The sequence below is a fragment of the Suncus etruscus genome, chromosome 1 (assembly GCF_024139225.1).
Source record: "Suncus etruscus isolate mSunEtr1 chromosome 1, mSunEtr1.pri.cur, whole genome shotgun sequence".
In the NCBI taxonomy this organism is placed as follows: Eukaryota; Metazoa; Chordata; class Mammalia; order Eulipotyphla; family Soricidae; genus Suncus; species Suncus etruscus.
Window position 1 is genome coordinate 196,775,890 of NC_064848.1, and position 24,082 is coordinate 196,799,971.

Consider the following 24,082-nt stretch of genomic DNA (forward strand, 5'->3'; position numbering starts at 1 on the left):
GGGAATATAAAGCTTCTGGATAGGCCTTTATTGCTTTCATCTAACTTCCTGCCCTCTCAATGCCATCCACCAAGGAGGAACTTCTGCACTCTTCTGGCCTGAGAAAGGCAAAGAGGCTCACAGAATCCTCCCATTATGGGTGCTGTCACCCTCCGAAACACCCTCTGGAGCCACAAAAGCCATGAGCCAATGAAAGAGGCATAGAAACTCAGTTGGGTGCTGGCCTGAGCCTTGGGGTGCTCAGCTGACACCTTATCCCAGGGAAGGCAGTGATAGGCAACTCCTTGCAAAAAGATACAGGTTCTGGGAGCCTCTTCCTGTCACCAGGCCCCATCCTCTGTGCAAAGACAATGCCTCCAGATCCATAGCAGACCCTTATGCCTCTAGTGCAAACCTTCACACTCTAATGCCAAATCTCACTGGCATTACCAAGCATGTTCCATGTCTGCACATATTGAGTGGCTTCCCCTGAGCTTGGGTGGTAGTGGTGGGTGGTAAATGACCCTGTGAGGATTCACACCACCTGCTTCTGACTGTTGGCCCAGTTGCCCACTCCACACCCTCCTTCACTTCTCACTTTCTTAACAAATGAAGGTTCAGGGGCCGGAGCGGTGGCACAAGTAGTAAGCAGTCTGCTTTGTCCATATTAGCCTAAGATGGACCACGGTTTGATCCCCCAGCTTCCCATATGGTCCCCCAAGCCAGGAGCAATTTCTGAGTGCATAGCCAGGAGTAACTCCTGAGTAACCCCTGTGTCCCAAAAACCAAACCAAACCAAAGCAAAGCAAAACAAATGCAGGTTCCCCTTCTGAAACTGGCTCAGGGGGCCTGAGTCCTAGTACAGAAGGGAGGATGCGTGTCTTGCACACAGCCAACCAAAGTTTGATCCTCAGCATCCCATATGGTCCCCAGAGCATTGCCAGAAGTAATTCCTGAGCATCAATAGGTGTAGCCCAAACCCAAAAGAAAGAGTTGGATGAGATGAAGACTTTGGGACAGCACCCATGAAAGCTAGCAGCTCTCTAGTTGTGCCCAATGAGTACATTTCTCAAAGTATTGGAAGGGGCTGCCCTCCTTCTCTCTTTCCCTTCTGGATGTTTACTTCTTCCAGGAACAAAACTGGTTTATTTTCTCACCCATCCAAAAAAAGCTGTAATGTCAGATGCTTGCTTGAATGAGGGTTGGGAGAGTGAGGGAGTATGCCAATATACCTTCCAGCAGATCGGTGCTTCCACTTCCAGGAAGTTTCCCTTGACTTTCTCAGGAAGCTCTAGGTTCGGCTTGTCTGGCATCGAGAGTCTAGAAACAAGTGTCTCTTTGCCAGGGATCCCTGCTCACTTGGGAGACAGCCCCAGGCAGGATCCACCTTACTCAGCAAGATAGTCAGAGGGTAGAAACCTGGGAAAGGCACTTCAGGCCTTTGCTTCTGGCCTCAGTGGCTCCTGCCATGGGAGTCAGTCCCTGAGGGAGCTGTGACCTGCTCTGGGGGTGCACTGCCCACTCCTCTTTCATCATCATCAAGCACCACATCCCTCCTTCAAGGCTCCCCATGCCTGTCTGCCCCCACAATGATCCTCTGCTCACTCTGGGTCTGCTATCTGCTTTCTCTCTGCTGAAAGCTTCCAACATCAGGAGGCTCAGAGGAAGCAGCATAAACATGTTTGCAGACTGAATGTTTGGAGTCTGGGGTCTGGCTTTCAAATTCCCTGCGAGCATTTTCTGAATGGGAATAGAGACTCAAAATCCTAGGAGGATGGGAGAAAGAAGATGAGGGCTGAGGACCCCCCTACCAAGTCTCTCAAAAATCCCTGAGAGCCAGATTCTGAGAAGGTCATGCTTTGCCCTTGGGCTAGGCCCTTCTCGCCCCAAAACATAAAGCTCCTCAGCTGTTTCCAGCCTCCTCACCACAGGGCTGCTGGCTCAGGGCCACTTCCCAACAGGGCTGCGGGAGACCAGCCAGGTGCTCTGCTCACTGCCAGCACATGCCTAGCCTTGAGTTGAACTCGGAAGTTCAAGTTCCATTGTCTCGGCTGCTCTGCTCGCTGAGGGAGACAGATTCACTTTCCAGGAGCATGTGAGGGTTTCATGAGAGGCTGCAGAGCGTGAGGGATGAGCAAGAAAGGGGAGCTTGCTGGTGAGCACAGCTCTGGCTCATGAGAGTCCCTATTGTAGGTATTCTCATAAGACTGGATATAAAACCGACAGCTGGATGAATGAAAGGATGAGTGGATGGATACGTGCATAAATGGACGAAGGGGTAGGTGAATTGGTAGATGAATTACAAAATGAAAGGAGGAATGAATAGATGAAGAAATGGGGGAATGAGTGAAGGAATGAAGGGATGGGCAAATTGATAACATATAAATAGATAAATAGGTCAAGAGCTGAATGAATGAGTGAATGGATAAAGTGAATGGATGAATGGGTGAGTGAATGGAGGAATAAAAATAGAGGAATGGATGAGTGGACTAGAGAGGAATGGATGAATTGATGGAGAAAAGAAAGATGAAGGGACGAATGAGTAAGGAGTGGAGGGATGAAGGGATGAGTGAATTGGTGGATGAATGGATACACTAAAGAATACATGAATAAATGGATGGATGAATAAGTGAATTTAAGGGTGAACCAATGGATGTATTAAAGGTTGGATCTTGGATTGATGGATCCTGCAGGCATCAGAACTCCACTTGGGCCAAACATACAGTCCCAATAATTTTCACTGGAATTAGAGGAAAATAGTCCAGCAGGTGAGGGCTGAAGACTGGCTGCCTGAGGGTTTTTTTTTTTTTTTTTTTTTTGTCATTTAACATATACTTGTCAGTTTTCATGTTTAACTCAGGAAGACCAGGCAGAGGAGCCCTAAGCCTGCTGCTGAATGCATGCACATGTACCTGGGTTCCAGCCCCCAGGTTGGAGTGCAGAAAACATGGAGGCTCTGTCATGCTCTCCCAGCCTCCGCTCTTCCCTGCAGAACTCCAGGTCCTTGCAGCAGCCATGCCTGCCTCTCAGCTGGATGAAATTGGAGCTCCTGGTCCCCACGGCTCCCGGGTTTCCACCGCCTCTTGGGAGAGGAGTCCCCAGGCGAGCACCTGCCATCAGACTTAGTGTAAAACCAGGCTGGCAGGCGGCACTCCCAGGAGTCTGCGTGGGGGGTTGGAAGCCTTCCGGGCATTGGTGATTGGAGCCCCAACTTTATCTCAAGAGCACTGTGCGGGCTGCGTGAGTCAGAGTAGAGCTGCCAGCATGTGCATTCCCCTCCTGGCACATGCCCACCTCCTCTGACCCTGGCCCAGCAGTCCCTTCCTCCTGGGGGTGGTGGTGCTGAGGTTGTTTCTGACCCCCACATGCAGCAGCAGGAAGGTACACACCTAAGCATAGGGCTAGATAGAGGCTCAGGGGCCAAGACAAACTTCCCTGTCTGTGTCCCTGAGCCTGACTCAGTATCCCCACACTTCCTGGGCTGTGTGGTAAGGGGGTTGTGAGACTGCAGAGGGTCAGGGGATGTATCACAAATGTGGACCCAGAGCTCAACAGCAAGGAGATGATGAGGACAGTCAGTGTTGATGGATCATGTCTGAGGCCACATCACTGGGTCTGGGGTCTCGGGCAAGTGACTTATCAGCTTTGTGCCTTGTTTTTGCCATCTATGACAGCAAGGCTCTGAAAATAGCACCTCAAGGGGTGATTGAGGATAAATTACATCAACATATGGATGCAGACCTTCACAGTGATCCTTTAGGAATCTGTAGAGAGGGACACACACACACACACACACACACACACACACACACACACACACACACACGCGCGCGCGCGCGCACAGAGCCCCAGAATTAAGCAAACCTCATTCCATCATGGCTGCTCTGAGGATAGTCACAAACATGGTCATTCGCTCTTGTTGCTTTCAGAAACTTTTGGGATAGAGCAACTTTGGGATAGAGAAACTTTTGGGATAGGGCCTATCCCTGGCCAGCACCATAGGGTCCCCTGAGCACTGCTAGATGTGGCTCTGGAGGTCCCTCAATTCCAGTTTTATAGAGCCCAAGCACAAGCTCTTTTATTAAACCACCAGCCCAGTTGGCCTATGATCACCCCGAGTCTCCTAAGCACTGCTTAAGAGCATCCCCCATATTTTGGCCCTGAAATAGAGAAAGGAACAGAGAAATGGGGCAGATCATCTGCAAAGGAGGTAATATCACATGGGCACCATCTGGGCAACACTGGGTCAGACTCTGGTCCCTTTCTGTTCAGGGACAACTCAAAACCTCATCTTCAGCAAAGAGCATACTCTGAGGGACCCCCACACTTTCAGGACTCTCTGCACAGCAGGCACAGCTCCAAAAGTTGAGTTGATGAAAAACCACCAGGTTAAAGGAAAAAAATCAAGCCCACTCCTCCTTCCACCTAAAAACACCCCAAGTAAATTTCCTTCCTAATCCTCCAGAGATGGAAAAGACGAGACAGAAAGAGTCAGGTTCCAAGAATCTGAAGAGTTTTCAAGGGCTGGAGATGAGAGCTTTGTTTTCAGCTCTAGGAAGGAAGGCAACAAGAGACTCGGGCATCACTCTTAGGTAAGGCATAAAGGTTTTAATTTGAATCAAGGAAGAACTTGCCGGCCCATGTCTTGGACATCTCACTGGCACCCCGATGGGCCTGTGATCACAATGTCCACCCATGGGAAAACCAGTCCCACCCTTGCCTTCTCTGACCACGAGAAAGTGGGAAACCACCACCACAAGTTTCAGGTAACCAGCATCCTTGGGTTTTTGAGGGGAAAAACCCAAACACAAAGAGGCCTGGTTGCTTTTAGCTCATCAGAGGAAACCACTTATCTCCAACCAGCATTCACCAAAGAGTCCCTCTAAGGAATTTACACAGGGGACTAAAGAGGTGGAACTGACAGCAGGTAAAGGTACTTAGTGTCTTGCATGTGGCCAACCTGGACTTCCATCCCCTGCACCCTCTTATGGTCCCCTGAGTGCTGCCAGGAGAGATACTTGAATGCAAAACCAGGAATCAACCCTGAGCACTGCTGGCCAAACAAAAAGATAAAATAAAATAATAAAAAATATTTCCACAAATGGAATTAGCAACCAATAGTTGAGACAGAAGAAAAGTCTTTGTTTTAAAGTCTGAGAAATTGAGGTATTATTTTAAAAAAAATGGGAAAGAAAACATACTTAAATTAGCCACTGAGAGATTTCCAAGGGTGTTTAAAGGAACATCTTCCATTTTGATTTTGTGAGGTTCCTATTTTCAGAAATTCAAGCAGAAAGAAAGAATTCCCTTGAGTGACATTTCATGAAGTGGCAGCAGAGCTGACTTCACAGGGGGCCAAAACCAGACCTGAAAGGTCTTTTCTGTTTGTTTTTGGTTGCACCCAGTGGTGCTCAGAAGTTACTCCTGGCTCTGTGCTCAGAAATTACTCCTGTCAGCCTCAGCCGGGAATCGAACCCAGATTTGCTGCTTCCAAGGCAAATGCCCTCCTCACTGTGCTACTCGCTCTGGCCCAGGGCGGTCTTTTCTTTTCACCCACCGTTAGGCCAATCTTGGGCCCTTTGATTGGCTGAAGTGCTGGGTTTCTAGGAACACAAAGACGGTGTGTGACTTGTGCTTACAGGAAACAGGTTCCACTGTTGAGCACAGTCACCTAGGCGCTCCCCCAGGAACCAACGTGACTCAGGGGGAGCCGGCGATAAAATGCTGATGAGAGGTGGGTGATGCAGGCAAGCTTGGAGTATAAAGAGAACAAACAGCATCAGAGCTGAATGAACACACGTGTTCAGCCCTCTGAGAACTGGGTGCTCTTTCAGTTTCAATATCAGGCTTATCTCATTTCCCTCCAACACAAGAGAAAGTGTGAAAAAAAAAATAGAGAGAGAAAAAGATGAAATAAACCAGCCGCTATTCCCTCGGCCACCATTTGAACATTCAGGCTGAATTTCCTTCCAGTATTATTATTTTTTTTCCCTCAACCTCATAAAACGACTTTTATATTCCAGCTGACTTTTTTAGAGGTTCCATATCTGTGGGTTTTGGACTCACTTAATTTGCTATTTCATAGCAGTCCCCTCATGGTTAATAACCATTTTAATAATAGCGGCATTGAAATGATACATTTGAATCGAACAAAATGCCTCAAGAATGTTCGAAAGGGGACAGTGAACAGGCAGGAGAGGGCTGGTGGTGGGATTTCAATATGGCAGCAAGAAAGAATCAGAAATACGAGAGAAACTGGAGTGATAGCACAGTGGTAGGGCGTTTGTCTTGCAAGCAGCCGACCCAGAACCAACCTGGATTTGAACCCTGGCATCTCATATAATCCCCTGAGCCTGCTAGGAGCTATTTGAGTGCAGAGCCAGGAGTAACCCCTGAGTATCCCTGGATGTGACTCAATGCCCAAAAATATGAGAGAAAGGGCAGAGGAGTCAGGAGGGAGGAGTTCTATATATTGGAGTTCCCTATGATGCTCACTAGTTGGTCAGGTAGAGGTGGGGTGTATGTGGGAAACACCCAATAAAGACTTGGGTCACATCAAAATTAGCCACTGAGTGATGAAGACAGAGGACAGGGCCAACACTAGTGGGTGATATCCAGAAAGATGAATCTTCAAGTGGTCACCCAAGAGGAAGAAGGGGAGACCCTCCACCTCCAGGAAAGCGATTGGGACACCCCACCTACAAGCCACCTGGTCTGGATTCCCACGCAGGAATCTGTGGGCCAAAAGACAACAAAAGCTATTTTTTCATGCAGGAGGAGTCGGACATCAGGAAAAATCAGAGCCCCTTTGTATGACATGCCAAACTGCTGAAGCGAGAAAATGTCTCGGGCGAGGCAGGCAACAGCAAGCGGGCCTGGGGGAATTTGCTGTCAATGTGTGCTTGTTACGGCGCCTTTCAGAGAGGGGAGCCGGAAGCGGGATTGAGGGTCCTCCCTGCCCCCCCAGCACGGGCCGACAGAGCCGGTGACATGGCCTTGGCCCAGCTACTGGTGTCCTGAAATGTCCTTGAGAATTCCTGTGTTTTTCTCTGCTTAGGGTCTGGTCTGGGGAGTGGCATGAGCTGGCAACCACTTCCTTTGAGACCCAGACACTGCTCAGCTGGGACCCACTTTTTTTGGGCCCACAGATTAGGATTCCTGATGTGGGGGGACATTGTATGTTCCAGTCCCACCTAAGTCTCAGGCCACCACTGCCTCTGAGGCTGTAGGGGCTGTTGACCAGCCCTGGAGCAGAGAAACAACAGCTGAGGTCAGAGAAGGGGACATTACTGCAGGTGCCATAGCTGGAGGTAGAGATGAGACCAAAGCTTGAATCACTTAGGATCTGAGAGCAAAACATGCAGGATGTGAGACACCCCCCCATTGCCGGCTCCATCATACCATCTCTTCAGCCCCCACCACCTTCATCACCATCACCATCACCCCCACTGTCTGCATCACCACTTCTACCATTTCCATCGCTACTTCCACCATTTCCTTCAGTTCCTCTGCCACCTCTACCATACCCATTACTACTTCTATCACCTCGACCACCATAGATACCTGCCGTATCTATCTATCACCTCCCGTACTGCCACACTCCCATTCTCATGGCCATCTCAGGTCCCTCCCATCCCAGCATCCCCATCCTGGTCAGAATCCAGGAGGGACTCCTTCAGGAGCTCCCCCAGTCACAGTGAAATGACATGGCAGGTTCTGGGGCTCACAACCAAGCCAGGAGCCAGCAAGAGGCAGGTGGGGCAAGCAAGGATGGTGGAGGCAGAGAAGGTGGTCAGAGTTCCACCAGGACATGCCAGTCTGATGGCTACAGCTTCTACTTAAGGACACTGTGAAGGTCTGGGAACAAAGTTCCGAGGTCCCACACTCATGGGGAGGTCCTTCCATCCATCTGGTAGTTGACTTCCATGTCCAGCCAGCCCTGCCTAGGCCTGAGAGAAAGGCCCCAAAAGCCCTAGCTTATTTCTCCAGCCCACCCAACCAGGCTCCCCCTGTGTTCTCTTCTGTGGGGTTCCAGGTATGCTTGGCTCAGATGGGCTGAAGCTTCCCTACTTTAGGGGTTGCCTCTATGCCAGAGGAGGCAGGTGTCTGAGCCTCTTAACATGAAGAGCACAGTAGCATAGGGAAGCCAAAGGATGTGCCAAGATCAGAGCAGCAGCAGGACACAGCAGGGAGGAAAGGGGTGTCCAAGCCCCTGCACCATGAATTACTACATGGACTTGACTCAGATATCACCATCCCCAGGGGGAAACATCCAAGAGGCATGTGGGGTGGGGCTGGGAGGATTTAGAAGTGGGAGGTGCCTCTAAGGATAATGGTACTGTGAGCTCACTACCACCGGGGCACTGGAGTGGATGTGGCAAAGTTGGCATCTTCCTGAGGGTAACACGATAGGGTGAGAACTGACTGAGACTAAGGGCCGGGGATCCCAGAGTGGGAAATATGGGCATATCTGGGGTTGCTGTGAGGACCCTGGTACTGGAAGGAGATTTTTCTCCCACCTGCAGTATCAGGGCTGTGCAGAGCAGAGCAGATGAGTGTCTGGGCTGGGTGACTAGTGGATGCAGAGGTTGGTTGATTTGCACCAGTCAGCTGGGGATGGTGGTAGTGTTGGTGGGAGTCCTGGTTAGGGGGTGGTAATAAAATAGCCCATCAGAGTGTCCAAGAAAATAAAGAAAATCGAGCCATATCTGAGGAGAACACTCAGTGCTTTGGAGCACTTGCCCCAGAGTCTACTTTTTGGCTGTACACAAAGCCAAGGAAGGAGAGGTGGGAGATGTACAGAGTGGAAGGAGAACAGGTAGGATGAAGGAAAGGACAATTTTTGTCAGTTTGGCAACGGAGAAAAGCATGCTCTAAGGCTAAAAGGATGAATAGATGTTGTGGGCAGGTGGGGGACAGAGTTAGCCTCAGGTCATAGTCCTGACCTCATCTATGCTGCTCCCCCCAGGCCTCCCACCCACTGCCAGGAGAAAGGTGTGAGAACACACGGCCGGTGACCACTGCCTTGGTGTTAGAGGAATTTTCCCTCCTCACTGGGAGCCTTGGGTTTAATGGTTTGGAGTGTGTGTCCTGTCTGTAAGACACAGAAATAGCAAAAGACGTTCCCCTTGCCCCTCATCCTGGGAGGTTGTGCTCCTTCATTCCTGGCCTGCCCAAGATTAGCAAGGGAGCCTGGACTCCGCTTGACTCAGCTGCAAGGGCAGGACTTGCTTCCTTAAGGCTCAGGAAGGCAGAAAGGGGAGAGGCACAGTCCTGAGGGTGCCCAATAGCAACCCAGAAACTGGTTTGCCCACATCCCTGCTTAAGTGACAGTTTCAAGGAGGGTAGGTGACTGAACTACAGACATATATCGGTGAGGCAGAGTCCAGTCTCAAAAAAGTACTGAGACTTCAGTGATGTTTCCTGAAGGTGCCTGAGCACTGCACCAAGGAGCTGGCTGAATCTCCAGCCCTGTGTGTCCTGGAGCCCAATGAAAGGACAAGGGTGAGTCTTCAGAGACCTACTTAAGCATCCAAACATAGAAATGTCCCTGTGGTGGGAGGTGAGGAGCACAGTCTCAGGATCTGGGGTGTTCCAGTTTTAAGAGAGCGGCTTAACAGTTGGATTGAGGGCCGGAGAGATAACACACTGGTTAGGGCACTTGCCTTGCTCGTGGCCAACCTGCCTTTGATCTCCGACATCCAACATAGTCTCCTGAACACCACTACAAGAGATTCCTGAGGATAGAATCAGGAATAATTCCTGAGCACTGCTGGATGTGGCCCCCAAACAAAACAAAACTGGATAGAAATCTGGGGTGGTCAGCGGAAGTAGGGATGACAGAGGACCTGATATTTTGGGGAAGCAGAAAGAGGACTTTTCTACAGAATTGTGGGGAACCTCAAGTCTCTGTAACATCAGTGTCCAGACTGAGCTTCTCACTGCTTTCTGGAATTTCGATATCCCGCCCCCCCCCCCCACACTGCCACTGGAGGAAATCTAGAAACCCAAGCACAAATAGCCTTTCACTGGGGCCCCAAAGCAGAGACCCGAACAGCTTACCCTGCTGGGTCCCCCAAACAGCCTGCTTGACCAGCCCCCAAAGCAGAGACCAAACAGTTCAGAATGTCACCTACTAATCTTAACTGCAGTGATGCCTGTCTTTGACCTTGCCTGTGACCTTGACCATGACCCTGACTCTGTCAGGGTTGCTCCTGCCTGTCCCTCTTCCAGCAAGGCTTCTTCCAGTCCTATGCCAGTCCTCTCCTGCCATGAGCCCCAACCCCATAGGTTCTCATCACACTCACCCATATGTGGAAGCAGAGTGACACCAAAACCATGTGTGGCCTGTCTCCTTCAAGGGCCAGCATCAGGGAGAGGCTGACAATAAACAGGTACCCTCATAACCCTTCACCCCACAGGCACTCGGGACTGGAGAAATCCCATTCTCCTATACTGTCTGTGCCCTTGGGTATAGGCCACAGGGAACCAGCTACACGTCTTTGGCTCTGACGCTGAGCATGGCGGCCAGTCTAAGGTGGTGGTAGGGGAATATCCCAGCCTGCCAGGTTCCAGCTAGAATGTTGCAGCTCTTCCTGCTTCCCTCCCCTCCCTGCTCTGTGTTTCTGGAACTCTGTCCTGGAAAACCGGCTCTGGGTGTTCGCAGATAAACAACACGGGATGCGAATTTTATTTTCTTGAAGCTGGGACCTGCTCCAGCGGTGCTCAGGACCCCAGGGCCACCATTTCTAGGGACCCCAGGGAGATGGAACTCCAAGTCTGGCATATATGCAAGGGCGAGTCCTAAGCCCTTGGGCATCTTTCAGCCCTGAGGAGGGTTCATTACTTATTTGCTCTCTTTTTTTTTTTTTTTTTTTTATTTCTTAGGCTTCTCATGCAGTGCTCTGGAGGTTCTGGGGTCCACTCCTGGAGATGCTGGGTCAGTAAGACCAACGGCTCAGAGCAGAGCCCTGAAGAACGGAGAAGATGTGTTCAGGCCCTGTGGTACTAGGGATCACCAGGTCCACCCTGGCAATGCTCAGGGGGACTATGTGGTGCTGGGAATGGAACTTGCCTTGGCCCTTCTGTACTTTCTCTCCTGCTTCTAGTTGCTTGCTGGTTCTTTCTGAACCATCTTGAAGTTTGTGGCATGGCTCTCACCCCCTAAAGATGGTTTTAAAGTCTGTCTCCAGGACAAGACCCATCAAGACACCCCACCACAACCACACACACACACACACACACACACACACACACACACACACACACACACACACACACACCAGCTTGTCCTCTCCAAGTCTGCTGGCTTCAGTTAGCAATTCTGAGGGAGAAACACGAAGAACAGAAATGGCAAGAAAGGGACAGTGTGAGTTCTATGGGCAGGGAGATAAGGGTACAACCAGGTCATTTCCTGCATGAAGCAAGAGCCAGAACTGTTCTGCTCTGAAGCCAGAACTGGAAAGACTCATCCCATTTCTGCGACCCCCCCCCGCCCCCCCCCAGAATGCACAGGCGGAAACTCACTCAGACCCATCTCAAACATTTCTTCTGTGTGTATGGGTGGTGGTAATGACGGGGGTGAGGGGGTACAGGCAGTGCTCACCATCCTCACCCCTATCCCTGTTACCTGTGTCTCCCTCCTATCTGTGCTCACATTTCTCTAGGGTGCTTGTGCCACTGAGTTATTGAGGGCCACTGAGTTATCGGGGCCTCCTGAGCCCCAATAGCAATTGGAGGTGGGACTGTGGGAGGGGACCAGGTGGAGACAGACAGTGAGGCTGGGTGCATTTGAGCTGTGAGGTCGAGATCGCCACTAGTGCCCAGCAGGAGGGTACCCCACTGTGAGCCATGAAGAGGGTTCCAGCAGGAGCCCAGCCAGCCACACTGTACATGATCTTTATTCCTGGCTCGTAGAGAACAAGATGGAAACACCTCTTGGTTAGGCACCTCAATCCAGGCTGCTGCAGGACCAGGAGCCTCAAGCCAACTCAAACCAGCCCCCTTCACCTGCCCCTTCCTGGAGCAGTGTGGGAGGCAGCCAAGAGCACCCCCCTCGGTATGCAGAAAGCTGGGTTCATCTCTCACCCTCAGCCGCCGCCAAAGGCACCCCTGAGAGTCTGTGCTTCTGGGGTGCCTCATTTCTGCACCTCCGAAAGGCAGATAATTAATATTTACCTCCAAGTGTTGCTGGCAATTACGTGAAGTAATCCATGTCCTGCACAGAGGCCTTGGGTAAGCGATGGCTTTTATTATTAACACGGAGGGCAAAGGGGCGCTTTGGCAAGGTAACTAACTGGCAGAGCTCGGGGCTGTGGAGATGGAGGCCTGCTCTGGCCAGCTTGCCATCCCCCCGGGCCTGAGTGGAAAGGCTGTGTGTGGGCCGGAGAGAGAGAGAGAAAAGGAAAGCAGAAAACTGAGATGAGAATGCTGGGCCCAGCGCCTGGCCTGGAGTTAGTGGGGAGAGGTGTTGTGGATGGTGTTGTGATCCCCACCTTTCAGGCAGTCCCACCTCAGGGCGGAGTGGGTTAGCACCTTGGAAGGTTTCAGGGTTATGAAGACTAAGCCCCTTCTCTTAGTCCATCACATCCGGGCCCCTGGGGCCCCTGATGTGAGGCACCTCCATAATGGGTCCTGGGGTGCTATTTTTCAGTCCAGCCTCAAGTTGGGGTTCACCAAGACCCACTAAGTCAGCTGGCTCCAGTGAAAAGAGACAGGAATTTCCTTCTGGTTGACCACCAGTGAGGACATGTCTATCTCTCCATCCATCCACAGCAGGGCAGAATATGAGACATTTCTCCTTGCCTTGCTGTCTGGTGGGGATGCAAAGGGAGAGAGAGGTGAGGCTAAGGATCCTCTGTCTCTGGGTCCAGAATCTCTTCACTTCCCTCCCCTACTACTGTCAACAGGTGCTCAGGACCCAAAAAAGGTGGTTTACGAGGCAGCCCAGTGTCCACGCTAAGGCAGAACTGCAAGGGTGCCAGACCATTTTATTTATAGGTGGCGTGAGGAAGGCTGGGCTTTGCCAGGCTAGTGTGTGCCAGTCCTGGGTCTCCTGATAGCAGCACCAGAGACATGTGGAGCTAGGCAGGGGCAGCTAACCTGTACCCACACCCCCATACTGCCCGGTCTCTTTCCTTCCAAACTCGTTGAACCCGGGCTGATCTTTACTGAGAAAGCACCAGGGTACGCCTTCTCTCCCTGCCCTTCCTTGGGTGGAAGATCTCCAAAAAGGAAAAAGGAGAAAGGGGGTCGCAGGGAGGAAGGGGGCGAGCCGGGTATGTTGGGGCCCAGTTTGTCCTGAGCGTGACCGAGGTGAGCGAGACAGCGAGAGTGATGGAGAGAGGAGAGACAGAAACACAGACAAGGACGGAAATAGAGGCGGTAGCGCGCCAGCGGGTTATGCAATGGGGCGCCTCGGCCACTGGCCCCCCCAAACTCCTGCATGGCTGCCAGGCCAAGCAGCAGCACTGGGCTCCGCTGGGTGGTCAAACACTTGGTCTATTTTTAATGGCAACCCGGGGGTTGTCTGGGAAAGGCAGGATGGCACGGGGGGAAAGGGCTGGAATGATACAACGGCTCTTAGTTCTCCACTGCAGGCCTTGGCCAAGTGCTCTGCTCTTTCAGAGCTCCAAGTGATGATGTTGGTGGGGTGGTGGGGTGGGTGGAGACAATGCTCCCTCCTGGCCATTGTAAGCATGCCCTGTGGGAGGTTTTTGCAAGGTCTGGCTGGGGTTTGAGGTTTGGAGAGAGGCTGGGTGGGGCTATATCAGCCCTGGTGACTGGAGAGCAGAGGGTCTCTGCATCAAAGTGCCTCAGGACACACTCTCCAGCCCCCCTGCGCCGCCAGTTATGGGAAACAGCCAGAAAACAGGCACCACTAAGTTGGGGACAAATCCTTCAGGGACCTGTCTTCAGAGTGCCAGTGGCACTCAGTCCCAATCTTTCGTCTGGTTCAATTCATAGATTTGACCTTTCCTTTCTTCTTTTTTGTCAAGGGGTCTGGGGAATTGCCACATCCAGCAATGCTTAAGGATTACTCCTATCTCTGCAGTCAAGAATCATTACCAGGGCCCGGAGAGATAGCACAGTGGCGTTTGCCTTGCAAGCAGCCGATCCAGGACCAAAGGTAGTTGGTTCGAATCCCGGTGTCCCATATGGTCCCCCGTGCCTGCTAGGAGCTATTTCTGAGCAGACAGCCAGGAATAACCCCTGAGAAACATCGGGGAGGCCCAAAAACAAACAAACCAAAAAAATCATTACCAGTGGTACTCAGGGATGCAGGGGATTGAACCTGGGTTGGCCGCATGCAAGGCAAGAACCTGTTAACACAGTTTATCTCTTGTCCTTTCTCTCTCTTTCTCTCTCTCTTTATTTCTTTCTTTCTTTCTTTCTTTCTTTCTTTCTTTCTTTCTTTCTTTCTTTCTTTCTTTCTTCTTTCGTCTTTCTTTCATTCTTTCTTCTTCCTTCCTTCCTTCTTTTTCTTTCTTCCCCCTCCTTCTTCTTTCTTCTTTCTTCTATCTCTTTCTTCTTTCTTTCTTTCTTTTTTTCATTTCTTTCTTTCTTCTTTCTTTCTTTTCTTTCTTTCTCTTTCTTCTTTCTTTCTTCTCTTTCTTCTTCTTCTTACTCTCTTCTCTTCTTCCTTCCTTCCTTCCTTCCTTTCCTTCCTTCCTTCCTTCCTTCCTCCTTCCTTCCTTCCTTCCTTCCTTCCTTCCTTCCTTCCTTCCTTCCTTCCTTCCTTCCCCATGCAATATTTTAGAGTTCTTTGCTGGAGAATTGGCAGAAGTGATGCGATTGGGAGGGTGGGGGAGATGGCTGGAACACATGCTCTGCAGGGATGAACCCTGGGGTTGAGTTCAGCACCATATGGTCCTCCCCATCCCGGCACTGCCTCACCCTCATAAAAATAAGATTTCCTACCTGACCACCACCTCTGAGGTGCTGGGCCCCTTAGAGCCCCTTTCTCACGTGTTGGCCTAGGGTTCAAACACCATCCAGGTGTGGAATCTCAGCTGGCTGGTGGGGTGGAGAGGTGGGGGTGTGGGCTCTGGCTGGCCTCTACAAAGAGCTTCTTAAAAGCAAAACCTGCTGTGCACACCCAGGTTGAGGGAGAGACACAGTCGAGGGATCCAGACATGCTGAGGACTCCGGATGGCTCTGCCATCGCGTGAGGCCTGGCTTGGCTCTGTCTCCCTGAATTCTGGGGGGTTGGGGGGTCAAAACAGAGTGGACCCGTTCTTCTGGTGAACTCCCCCAGATAACAATTCCTCGCCTGCCCTCAGCCAGCAGAGCCAGCTGTCCAGATTTGGCCTGATGAACGCCCAGAGCCAACGGCTCGAGACAGCTGGCAAGAAGCTAAGTGTGGCATCAATCCTAATTAGGATGAGGAATTAATACAGAAGGCAGCGGGCCACTCTGCGGAGGCCAGGCTGGCCGGGATGCAAGAGAATGGTTCCGTTTTCACAGGGAAACCAACCGCCAGGGCACGGGTCCCCGACACCCAAGGGTGTGGAGTGGAGGTGGTGGTGGTGGTGGGTGGTGTGGTGGGTAGGGGCATGATGTTGACCAGTTGGGTGCTACTTCGGGCTGTGCCCATGGGCCACAATTGGGGTGGGGTGGCAGCCTCTGCTCCGTGTCTAGGCATGTGCCACAGCTGGTAGCGCCATTCTCCAGTGGAGGGGTGTAGGTGTCGTGACATGGGCTATGTTTTTCCGGAAAGAGAGGGGGGGGAGAGCGGGATGGTGGGCAGAATCATTCTTTGTGAGGTTGTTTCTCAAACTATTGCTTACACCTTCCTGTCACTCATAGCTCTCTCGGAGCTAGCACGAATCCCTGAATTTGCAAAAAGGCATAGCAGCCTGTCGGGGGTAGAGGCGAAGTGTTGTGTGTGTGTGTGTGTGTGTGTGTGTGTGTGTGTGTGTGTGTGTGTGTGTGTGTTGGGGAGGGCAGGATTCCAGATGAGAAAAGGCTGGTGGAAGGGAGAGAGGCACGTTCCGCTGCTTGGAGCCCACCCACCTCGACAAAGCCTCTTTACAGAAGATTCCAAAGGCACCCAGAGTCTTTAGGGGCTCCCTGTCATTTGCACCCCGAGGCGCCCCGCTAAACTGCAGGGGCTGGAGCTGCCGCGAGCAGAGCAGCGGGTGAGAGCTTCGCCCCAACCACCGAGGGGCGGAGCGCGCGCGCAAAGGTGACGGACTGCAAAGGAAAGTCTGGGCAAAGAAGATTTCCAAGGAACGCTCGGGCTCCGCCAACTTCTCGCATCCCGCCTCCTCCCCTCCAAAAGCCGGGATGCAGCCGGCAAACCGGCCCGGATTTTGAACCCCTGAGGGCCGCTGATTATTTCAAGTTTCATAGCCAGGTTGGCAGGCGCGGGAGAGGGGCTCACGTCGAGCGTAGGTGACCATCGGAGGAGTCGGGGTCCCTCTCTGAAGGGAGTGGCCCCCCAAATTCCGGTGCAGCTTATTCCGAACCCCCAAGGCGTAATGACTTCAAGGCACCCTCTCTTCCATCTCTAAGGGTGCGCAGCGCCTCAGTCCTCCCGCCCCGACGGCGCGACCACGCCCCTCCAGGCCATTCGGAGAAGCAAGAACCGGCCCTATGCACCCCACTTCCTCGCTGGGGACCTCCCGCAGCTAGTATGCCAAACCTCCAGAATCTTGGGGCGCTGTCCCAACCCGGAGTGGGTGGGGGAAAAAGACTTGCTGTCCCCTCTTCAACAAACAGGGCAAAAAAAAAAGCAAGGCGGACACACCCGGTGGCCCTAGGCAAGAAGAGTACAAAGGCAGGCAAAGCTTGGGCAACCCGTGAGCTTTCCAAGCCTTGCTCGGGGGAGTCCAAACCCGAATCCCCAAAGCCCCCCGAAGACCTAAGGGGCCTGAGCAGCCAACGCGGTGCAACCCGGGCGCACCCCGCCCCCGGCCTGGGGGGGCCCCGCCCAGGATGGCCAGTTCCCATAGCAATGGCACAGACACCGGTTGCCAAGCAACCCTCCCCTCCCCCTGCCCTCCTATCACGTCCGCTCCCCCTACCCACCCCCGCCTCCTCCAGCGGCCCCCACCCAGCGCACAGCCCTCCACCACCACCAACCCCCCCCCACCCCTGGGGATGGCTCCGGGGGCCCGGGCTGGGCGAGGCGAGGCGAGGCGAGGCGCGCGTGTGAGTTTGGGCGCGTTTCATTGTATGCCAGGGGGGTGTGCAATGGTACCAGGGGGGTGTGCATGAGTGGAGAGTTTGCGGGATCAAAAGATGGGGTAGACCCCCCTTGCAGACACCCTTAGATCCAACCAGCGGGGACCCCACCCACCCACCCATCCACCCCAAGAGCCGCTATCCAGCTTGTCCGCGCGCGCAGAAGGGCTCTCCTTTGTGTCTCGCGCGGAAGCCGGTGGTGCCGCGCCCACCGACCGACACCCCTTTTCCCCGGGTGGGTGGGTGGGTAGGTGAGTGTGTGCGCGGTGGGTCTGGGGTTCCGCGGGCCGTACCTTCGAGGCAGCACACCCGCCACAGCCCCGAGTGGGTGAGGTCCCCGCGGGCGCGGCGGGGCGGGGGCCCGTCGTCCATGGTGAGGTTGGTGCCGTTGCAGATGTGCGCGCTGGAGTAGAGCCAGTAGGTCGGGCCGAGGCGATGGCCATGAGCGAGAAGGCGGCGAAGGCTCCGGCCGTGGTCAGCAACTCTGCAGCCCGCGGTCGCATCGCACCATGGTGGGCGCCTCATAGTCCGCCGCCCGCCCGCCGGCCCGGCCCGCCCCTCCTCCCTCGGCAGCGCACCGCTCCAAGGCGCCCGGGCTGGTGGACAGAGAGCCGAGGGCCGGCCCGGGGCTCCCCCGAGCAACTCCAAAGGCGCGGCGGGCTTGCGAGTGCGGGTGTGCGGGGTGCGCGGGGTGTTTGCGGGTGCTCCCGGGGCTCCCTCCCTCTCGGCCCGCCCCTTCCCTTCCCGCGCGGCCTGCACCCGCCGTCGCCACCCGCGCGCCCCCGCTTCTCCAGGCGCCGCCCCCGCCCCCGCCCCCGCCGGGGTGTGCGCCCCCCCGAGATCTCGGCCCCGCCCCTGCCCGCGCCCGCGCGCGCGCGTCCTCTGCTCCCCACAATCTAGCTATAGCTCCATTCACGTGGGGGAGTACAGGAAGCCCCGGGAAGCACCGGGGGGGGGGGGGAGGGAGCCGAGTTCCAGCCGCTGTCTCTACACACCCCACACTCCCCCAGGACCACCTCCCCCAGGCCTGGAAATGGGGGTGCTCTATAGGTGGGTGGGGTGTGCATGCGTGTCTGTGCGCGCTGGTCCCTTTTCTGCTTTCTCCCCCACTCCAAATTTTTCTGGCAAAGAACCTATAAGTGGGAGAGGCTCTGCCCGGACCGTGTTTCCCAACGCCCCAGATGTGGGTCACAGCTGGGAGACGCTGCAGGCCCAAGGCGGGGGGGGGGCGCCCATTCAGGTGAGAGTCGGCCTTCTTCTCCAGCTGCTGGAGCTAGGAGACCCGGAGTTGGCTATGGGAGATGGGAGGCCTTCTGGGGAGAAGCCTTGGAAAGGTAGGGAGTCTAGGGTTGGGGTTTGCAAAGGGCTTCTTTCATTCCCCCTGTCTCCGAGGGCGCCCCGAGTCCAGGCACACCCCAGAGGGATGAGCTCAGACACCCCAGCCTATAGCTGTGCCATGGTTTCCCGTCCCCCCTCCCCACCTCCAGACCTTTTCTTCCTTTTTGCCTTTCCGGAGCTCCCGCCTCCCTCTAGTCCGGGCCCTGCTGCCGGCCTCTCTAATTGCTTTCGCTGCTGGCGCGGCCCCAGCGGGTCGACTCCCCGCTTCTAGCTGCTCCTCTCTCCAGACCCAGGAGGCTCTCACGGAGCACACCTGGCTGGCACCAGGCTGGCTCTCCGCAACTCGGGGTGTGGGCGTCCCTGATAGAGGTTCAGCGGGGTGCTTGCTGCCCGAAACCCCCCCAACCACGGGATCCTGAAAAGGGGCCCTAAGAGCTCCTGTTTGGGAAGATGCAGTTCTCGTTTCCTGAGTCTGGCACAGGCGAGAGAAACGCTGGTGGAATCCGTGGGTTTGGCCTCTGGAAAATCAGAGACCAATGGAAGGGACTGACTGGAGTGTTTTTAGAATAAAGTGGGTGGTGGGTGGCACGAGGATGCAAGCTACTGGTTGCCGTGAGGACCGGACTGGCTGCGTCCCAGAGTTTCAGGGTTCCTTGTCCCGAGAGTCCTGAAATGAGTTTTCATCTCTGTTTTACTTCTGCTGCCTTCTCCTGGGCTGGGCACACACAGGTGCCCGGGCTCTGCTACAGACAAGGAGGAAGGAGGTTCCCTGAGGGCCCAAGAGGGTCGGTCAGTTCTAGATCCATTGCCAGAAAATCCTTCCTTCCCTTCCTCCTTCCCTTCCTTCCTTTCCTTCCTTCCTTCCTTCCTTCCTTCCTACCTTCCTTTCTTCCTTCCATCCTTCCTTCTTCCTTCTCTTCCTCCTTCCTTCCCTTCTTTGTTCCTTCCTTTCCTTCTTTCTTCCATTTCTCCTTCCTTCCTTTTTTCTTCTCTCTTCCTACCCTCCGTCCTTCCTCCCATTCTTCCTTCCTTTCCTTCCTCTCTTTTTCTTTCTCTCCTTCTTCCTCCATCCCTTCTTTCCTTCCCTTTCTCCTTCCTTTCCTTCTTTCTCCATCCCTTCTTCTTCCTTCCCTTTCTCTTTCTTTCTTCCCTTCCTCCTTCCTTTTCTTCTGTTTCCTTTCTTTCTTCCTTCTATTCCTCCTTCCTCTTCCTTCCCTTTATTTCCTTTCTTCCTTCCATTCCTCCTTCCTCTTCCTTCCCTTCTTTTCTTCTTCCTTTTTCCTTCTCTATCATTCCTTTTCCCTCCTTCCTTCCCCTCCTTTCCTTCCTCCTCCTTCCTTCCTCTATTCTTTCCTCCCTCCCCCCCTCCCTTCCTTCTCTCTCCTCATTCCCTCCCTTCTTCCCTCCTTCTTCCTTCCCTCCCTCCTTCCCTCCTTCCTCCCTCCCTTCCTTCCTTCCTTCCTTCCTTCCTCCTCCCTCCCTCCCTCCCTTCTCCTTCCTTCCTTCCTTCCTTCCTTCCTCTCCTTCCTTCCTTCCTTCCTTCCTTCCTTCCTACCCTCCTCCCTCCCTCCCACCTCCCTCCCTCCCTCCCCCTCCCCCCTCCCCCCCCCTCCCCTCCCTCCTTCCTCCTCCCTTTCCTTCCTCCTCCTTCCTTCCTCCCTTCCTCCCTCCTCCTCCTTCCTCCTCCCTCCCTCCCTCCCTCCCTCCTTCCTTCCCTCCCTCCCTTCCTTCCTCCCTCCCTCCCTCCCTCCCTCCCTCCCTCCCTCCCTCCCTCTCTCCCTCCCTCCTTCCCTCCTCTCACTTTTGGGCCAAAGAGACTACTCAGGGTTTATTCCTGTTTGTGCTCAGAGATCACTCCTGGCAGGCCAGGCTCAGGGGACCATCCATAGTGCTGGGAATGAAACTTGAATCAGCCAGGTGCAAGCATAGTGAAGATGCTCCCTGCCTTTGACATGTACTCTTAAACAGAACACCCATATGAACAAGGCAGGCCCCTCACCAAACTCAGAGGGAACATTACTTTGGGTGAATAGGGGATCCATATTAGCTGCACCCACCCACCCCCTCCACCCCTGCAGCCCCTCTGTGGACCTGGGGTTCCACGACAACAGTTTTCAGGGTGCAGAGGAACCTCCCTCATTCTTTTGTAAGGGACTTTGAGAGAAGCAACTAAAGTGATCAATCAAGTCTCTGCCAGGACCAGAGGGGTGGTTAAGGAGGGGGTGCATAACTTTCCCTAATCTCAGGAACCAAGGGAGAAGAAGACCCCAAGCTGGTGGGAACCACTGGTTCACCCCAAGAAGATGGAGTCAAAACCTACCTTTCTAGGCATGATTCCAACTCCCAGCTTCCAGGGTGCTTACAATAAGTGAGCCCCACAGTAACCAAGTCAGCACCCCTAGGACTGACTCCCTTTGGAGGAAGAAGACCCCACTGGAACCCACAGTTCAGAGTGATTCTAAGGAGACTAGAGGTCCATGGACTCAGAGGCCTTGGTGGAAAACTGACAAATGCTCCCCTTATATCATTATTTTGTGGGTCACATCCAGCAATGCTCAGGGCTATTCCTGGCTTTACACTCAGGAATCATGCCTGGTGGGCTCAGGGGACCACATGGAATACCAAGGATCAAACCCGGGCTAGCCATGTGCAAGGCAAATGCCTTACCTGCTGTACTATCACTCAAGCCCCCAAATGCTACCTTTTCTGCCATTGCTTTTGGGGTCTCCAGGGCTGCACCCAGTGGGACTTGGAATACTACATCAGGGATCAAACCAAGTAGGGTGCCTGCTTGGCACGTACTCCTGGTCCCCGAGACCAGTTTGTCAAAGGCACCTTACAGCCTCTTTACACTGATCAAGCACTATGTGACCATGTTATTATCACCTGTGGATTTGGGGGAGGCGACCCCACAAAAAGGGACTTGATGCTTTGCCTTTCTGTCTCTGGGCATGCCGCTCGCACCCAGGCTGAAGTCAAACAAGGACTTGAATACAGGCACAACGAGCGGGTGTGGGCTCGCCTGTCCGAGGACATCCATCAAGCTTGGGTAAGCACCACTGAAATCTGGAAATTTCTGCCCAGCCGGATTAGAGAGCTCTAAATGGCAGGACTCCATTGCCTGCGGCCCCTGGCATGTCTTCCTTGTGACATTTCCAGATCTTGTGCGGGGAGAGGGGATTAGCCCAGGTCCTTGGCTTGCTCAGACAGAGGTCTTGTTCTGGAGACATCTAGCTTCTTCCTTCCATGAGCCACTTGGCCTAAGTTGTCCTCTTGGGACAACTTGTGGTAAATATATTGTCACCTCTTTGGACGGATGGGGGTGGTGTTGGGACAATCCCCCAAAGCCGTGTCTCTCACTTGAAGCTGGCAGATCATGTGGGTAATTAGCAGGCTCCTTCCCTGTATGTTGGCTGGGAAGACAAGGCTTTAATGAGCTCCGAACCCTCCGACATTCCCAGCTCAGTGTGAAACAGCCGGGGGTGGGAGAGGGTGGGCTGTAGCAGGCAGCCTGTGCTGTGTAACGTACATGTCAAAGTAAGCGTCAAAGCCACTGAGAGAAGGGGAGAGGATGGGAGGGGGACGTCTGCTGTGGCAGGGAGCAGGAGCCCTAAGCCAGCTCAGGAAACTAAAGGTTTTCTGCACCACTCTGAAAAGCCCTATTAATGCTTTGTGTCCCTCTGCTTTTGTCCTCCAGAAAGAATGACTTTGTGTAGCAACTTTTTGTAATATCTCATTTCCATTCACCAAGCAGATGGTTCCACTGATTTCTGAGGCGGTGTGTGTGTGTGTGTGTGTGTGTGTGTGTGTGTGTGTGTGTGTGTGTGTGTGTGTGTGGGTTTGTGTGTGTGTGTGTGTGTGTGTGTGTGTGTGAAGGAGGCATTGGGGGTTAGCTCAGATCTAAGAAATGATTTCAAGTTTCTACAGTGAAGGGTTGAAGATGATGAGTCTTTCAAGGTTCCAGGGCTTGGCTCAGCGTGGAAGATTATCTGCAAACATCCAAGCCGCTCAAAGCCAAGAAGAATGCCTGGGAGGCTTGCCATGACAGCCGACCTGCCACTTGAAGGCTTAGAGAACGTCTTTTCCCTTTCTTCCTGCTTTCAGCTGGTTGCTGTGTGGCTGAGCCTGTGTTATGATTCAATGGACTCATTTCCTTTACTTCTTCCCAGGGTCTCACTCAGGGCCATCTGTGCTGGGGAAACATCCACCTTCTCCGTTCCATGGCCACACTGCATGTCTCTACCTTCCATGGGACCTGCTCCTAGAAGTGCAGAGCTGAGTGGAATAGCCCGGAGTGGATGCCGGTGACTTGGTGACCCCCTCTAGTAGAGTTTGACCAAAAAACATTCCCTGCTTTTGTGGGAGAGGAGCCAGTAGCTAAACAGGGAGTGTCTAGTGCCCCAACTGGGAGGGGAGCTCAGTTTTGCCTGTCAACGCCTGGATGTACCCCTCTCCTCTGCCCACATCTGCATCCCCCCACCCACCTTCCTTTGTTGTCGATAGATGGCGACAAAAGCAAGTTCCAACAGCGCCCAAAGTTAGAGGAGGCTGGTTGGAGTGACGCAGAACTGTGTGGGGCACATTTCCGTGTTGTGGGCTGGTGACAGGTTCTGGAATCCACCGTCCTTATATGTTCTTCCTTCTCCTCCTCCCTCCTGGCTGCCTGTCCCTTTTCCACAGCATCCCTTCTTCCACTCATCATGCCTATAGTGGCCATGCAGAGGCCATGCTGACTTCTCCAACATGGCTCTGGCCTCTGGCCTCCATCCTGGCCTGCCATCACCATTTGTCATCTGCCAGAGGGTACCCCCAGCCTGCTGCCAGCGCTAAGTACGGGTGCCAGTAGCCAGGAAAATCCATGGGGCTTCCAGACCCGCGTGCCCTTCAGACCCATCAGGGGGGTGAGCCCGATGGCCCTGGCAGGAGGGTCCAACCTCTCCTGCCATCCGCCCCTCCTCCCTGCTCTGCCCACTCGGATTTGTTTCTGAACTACCTCCATGGAGGGTATATTGATATGAACAGCCTGACTTGGCCCAAGCTTCCGGCCCAGCACGCTCGATAGTTATAGCCAGTTATTCTGAGAACATTCTTTTCAAAACACTCGACAGGACAAACAGGCCGAGAGGGGCCTTTGTCCCCAGCCTGCCTCTGAAACGGAGCCACCTCTCAGAGGGTGGAGAAGCCTTTGCGCCAAGGAAGGAAGCCGAGGCCCAGGAGGGAGGACCTTTGAAGGTGGGGTGGGGGGCGGTCACCTAGGGCCCTTTCTGCCACTGGCACCTGCCTCTGTGCTTCTAGCAAAGGGGAGCTTTCATTCCTAAATATAACCCACCGCCTTGCGCAGGAGCTCCAAGAAAAGGCTGCTGTGTTTCACGCCGACCAGCTTGGCTGCACAGCGCCGGGCTGCTGTGTGAAAGGCGGGTTCAGAGTAGCTCTGGCCATTTCAGGCTTTTCCCACACCTGCTTTTGCATTCGCTGTCTCTGGGTGGAGCTGAGCCACCCTGGGTTGTGCTTGGCCCCCCTGACTTCCTCTCCCTTCTTTCATCCTTTCTTCCTTGCCGTTTTACTGTCTTCTCTCTTT

The 24,082-nt window shown here is 53.7% G+C and overlaps 1 protein-coding gene across 1 annotated transcript in view; it reads right to left on the reverse strand.

Moving 5' to 3' along the window:
* The window catches only part of CACNG4 (calcium voltage-gated channel auxiliary subunit gamma 4), a 52,571-nt gene extending 34,894 nt beyond the window's left edge, over positions 1-17,677 (reverse strand). Inside the window, 3 exon segments of the mRNA XM_049780761.1 lie at positions 17,460-17,597; positions 17,600-17,650; positions 17,653-17,677. Of these exon segments, the coding sequence (XP_049636718.1) occupies positions 17,460-17,597; positions 17,600-17,650; positions 17,653-17,677 (214 nt within the window).
* Positions 17,678-24,082: the final 6,405 nt, after the last annotated feature.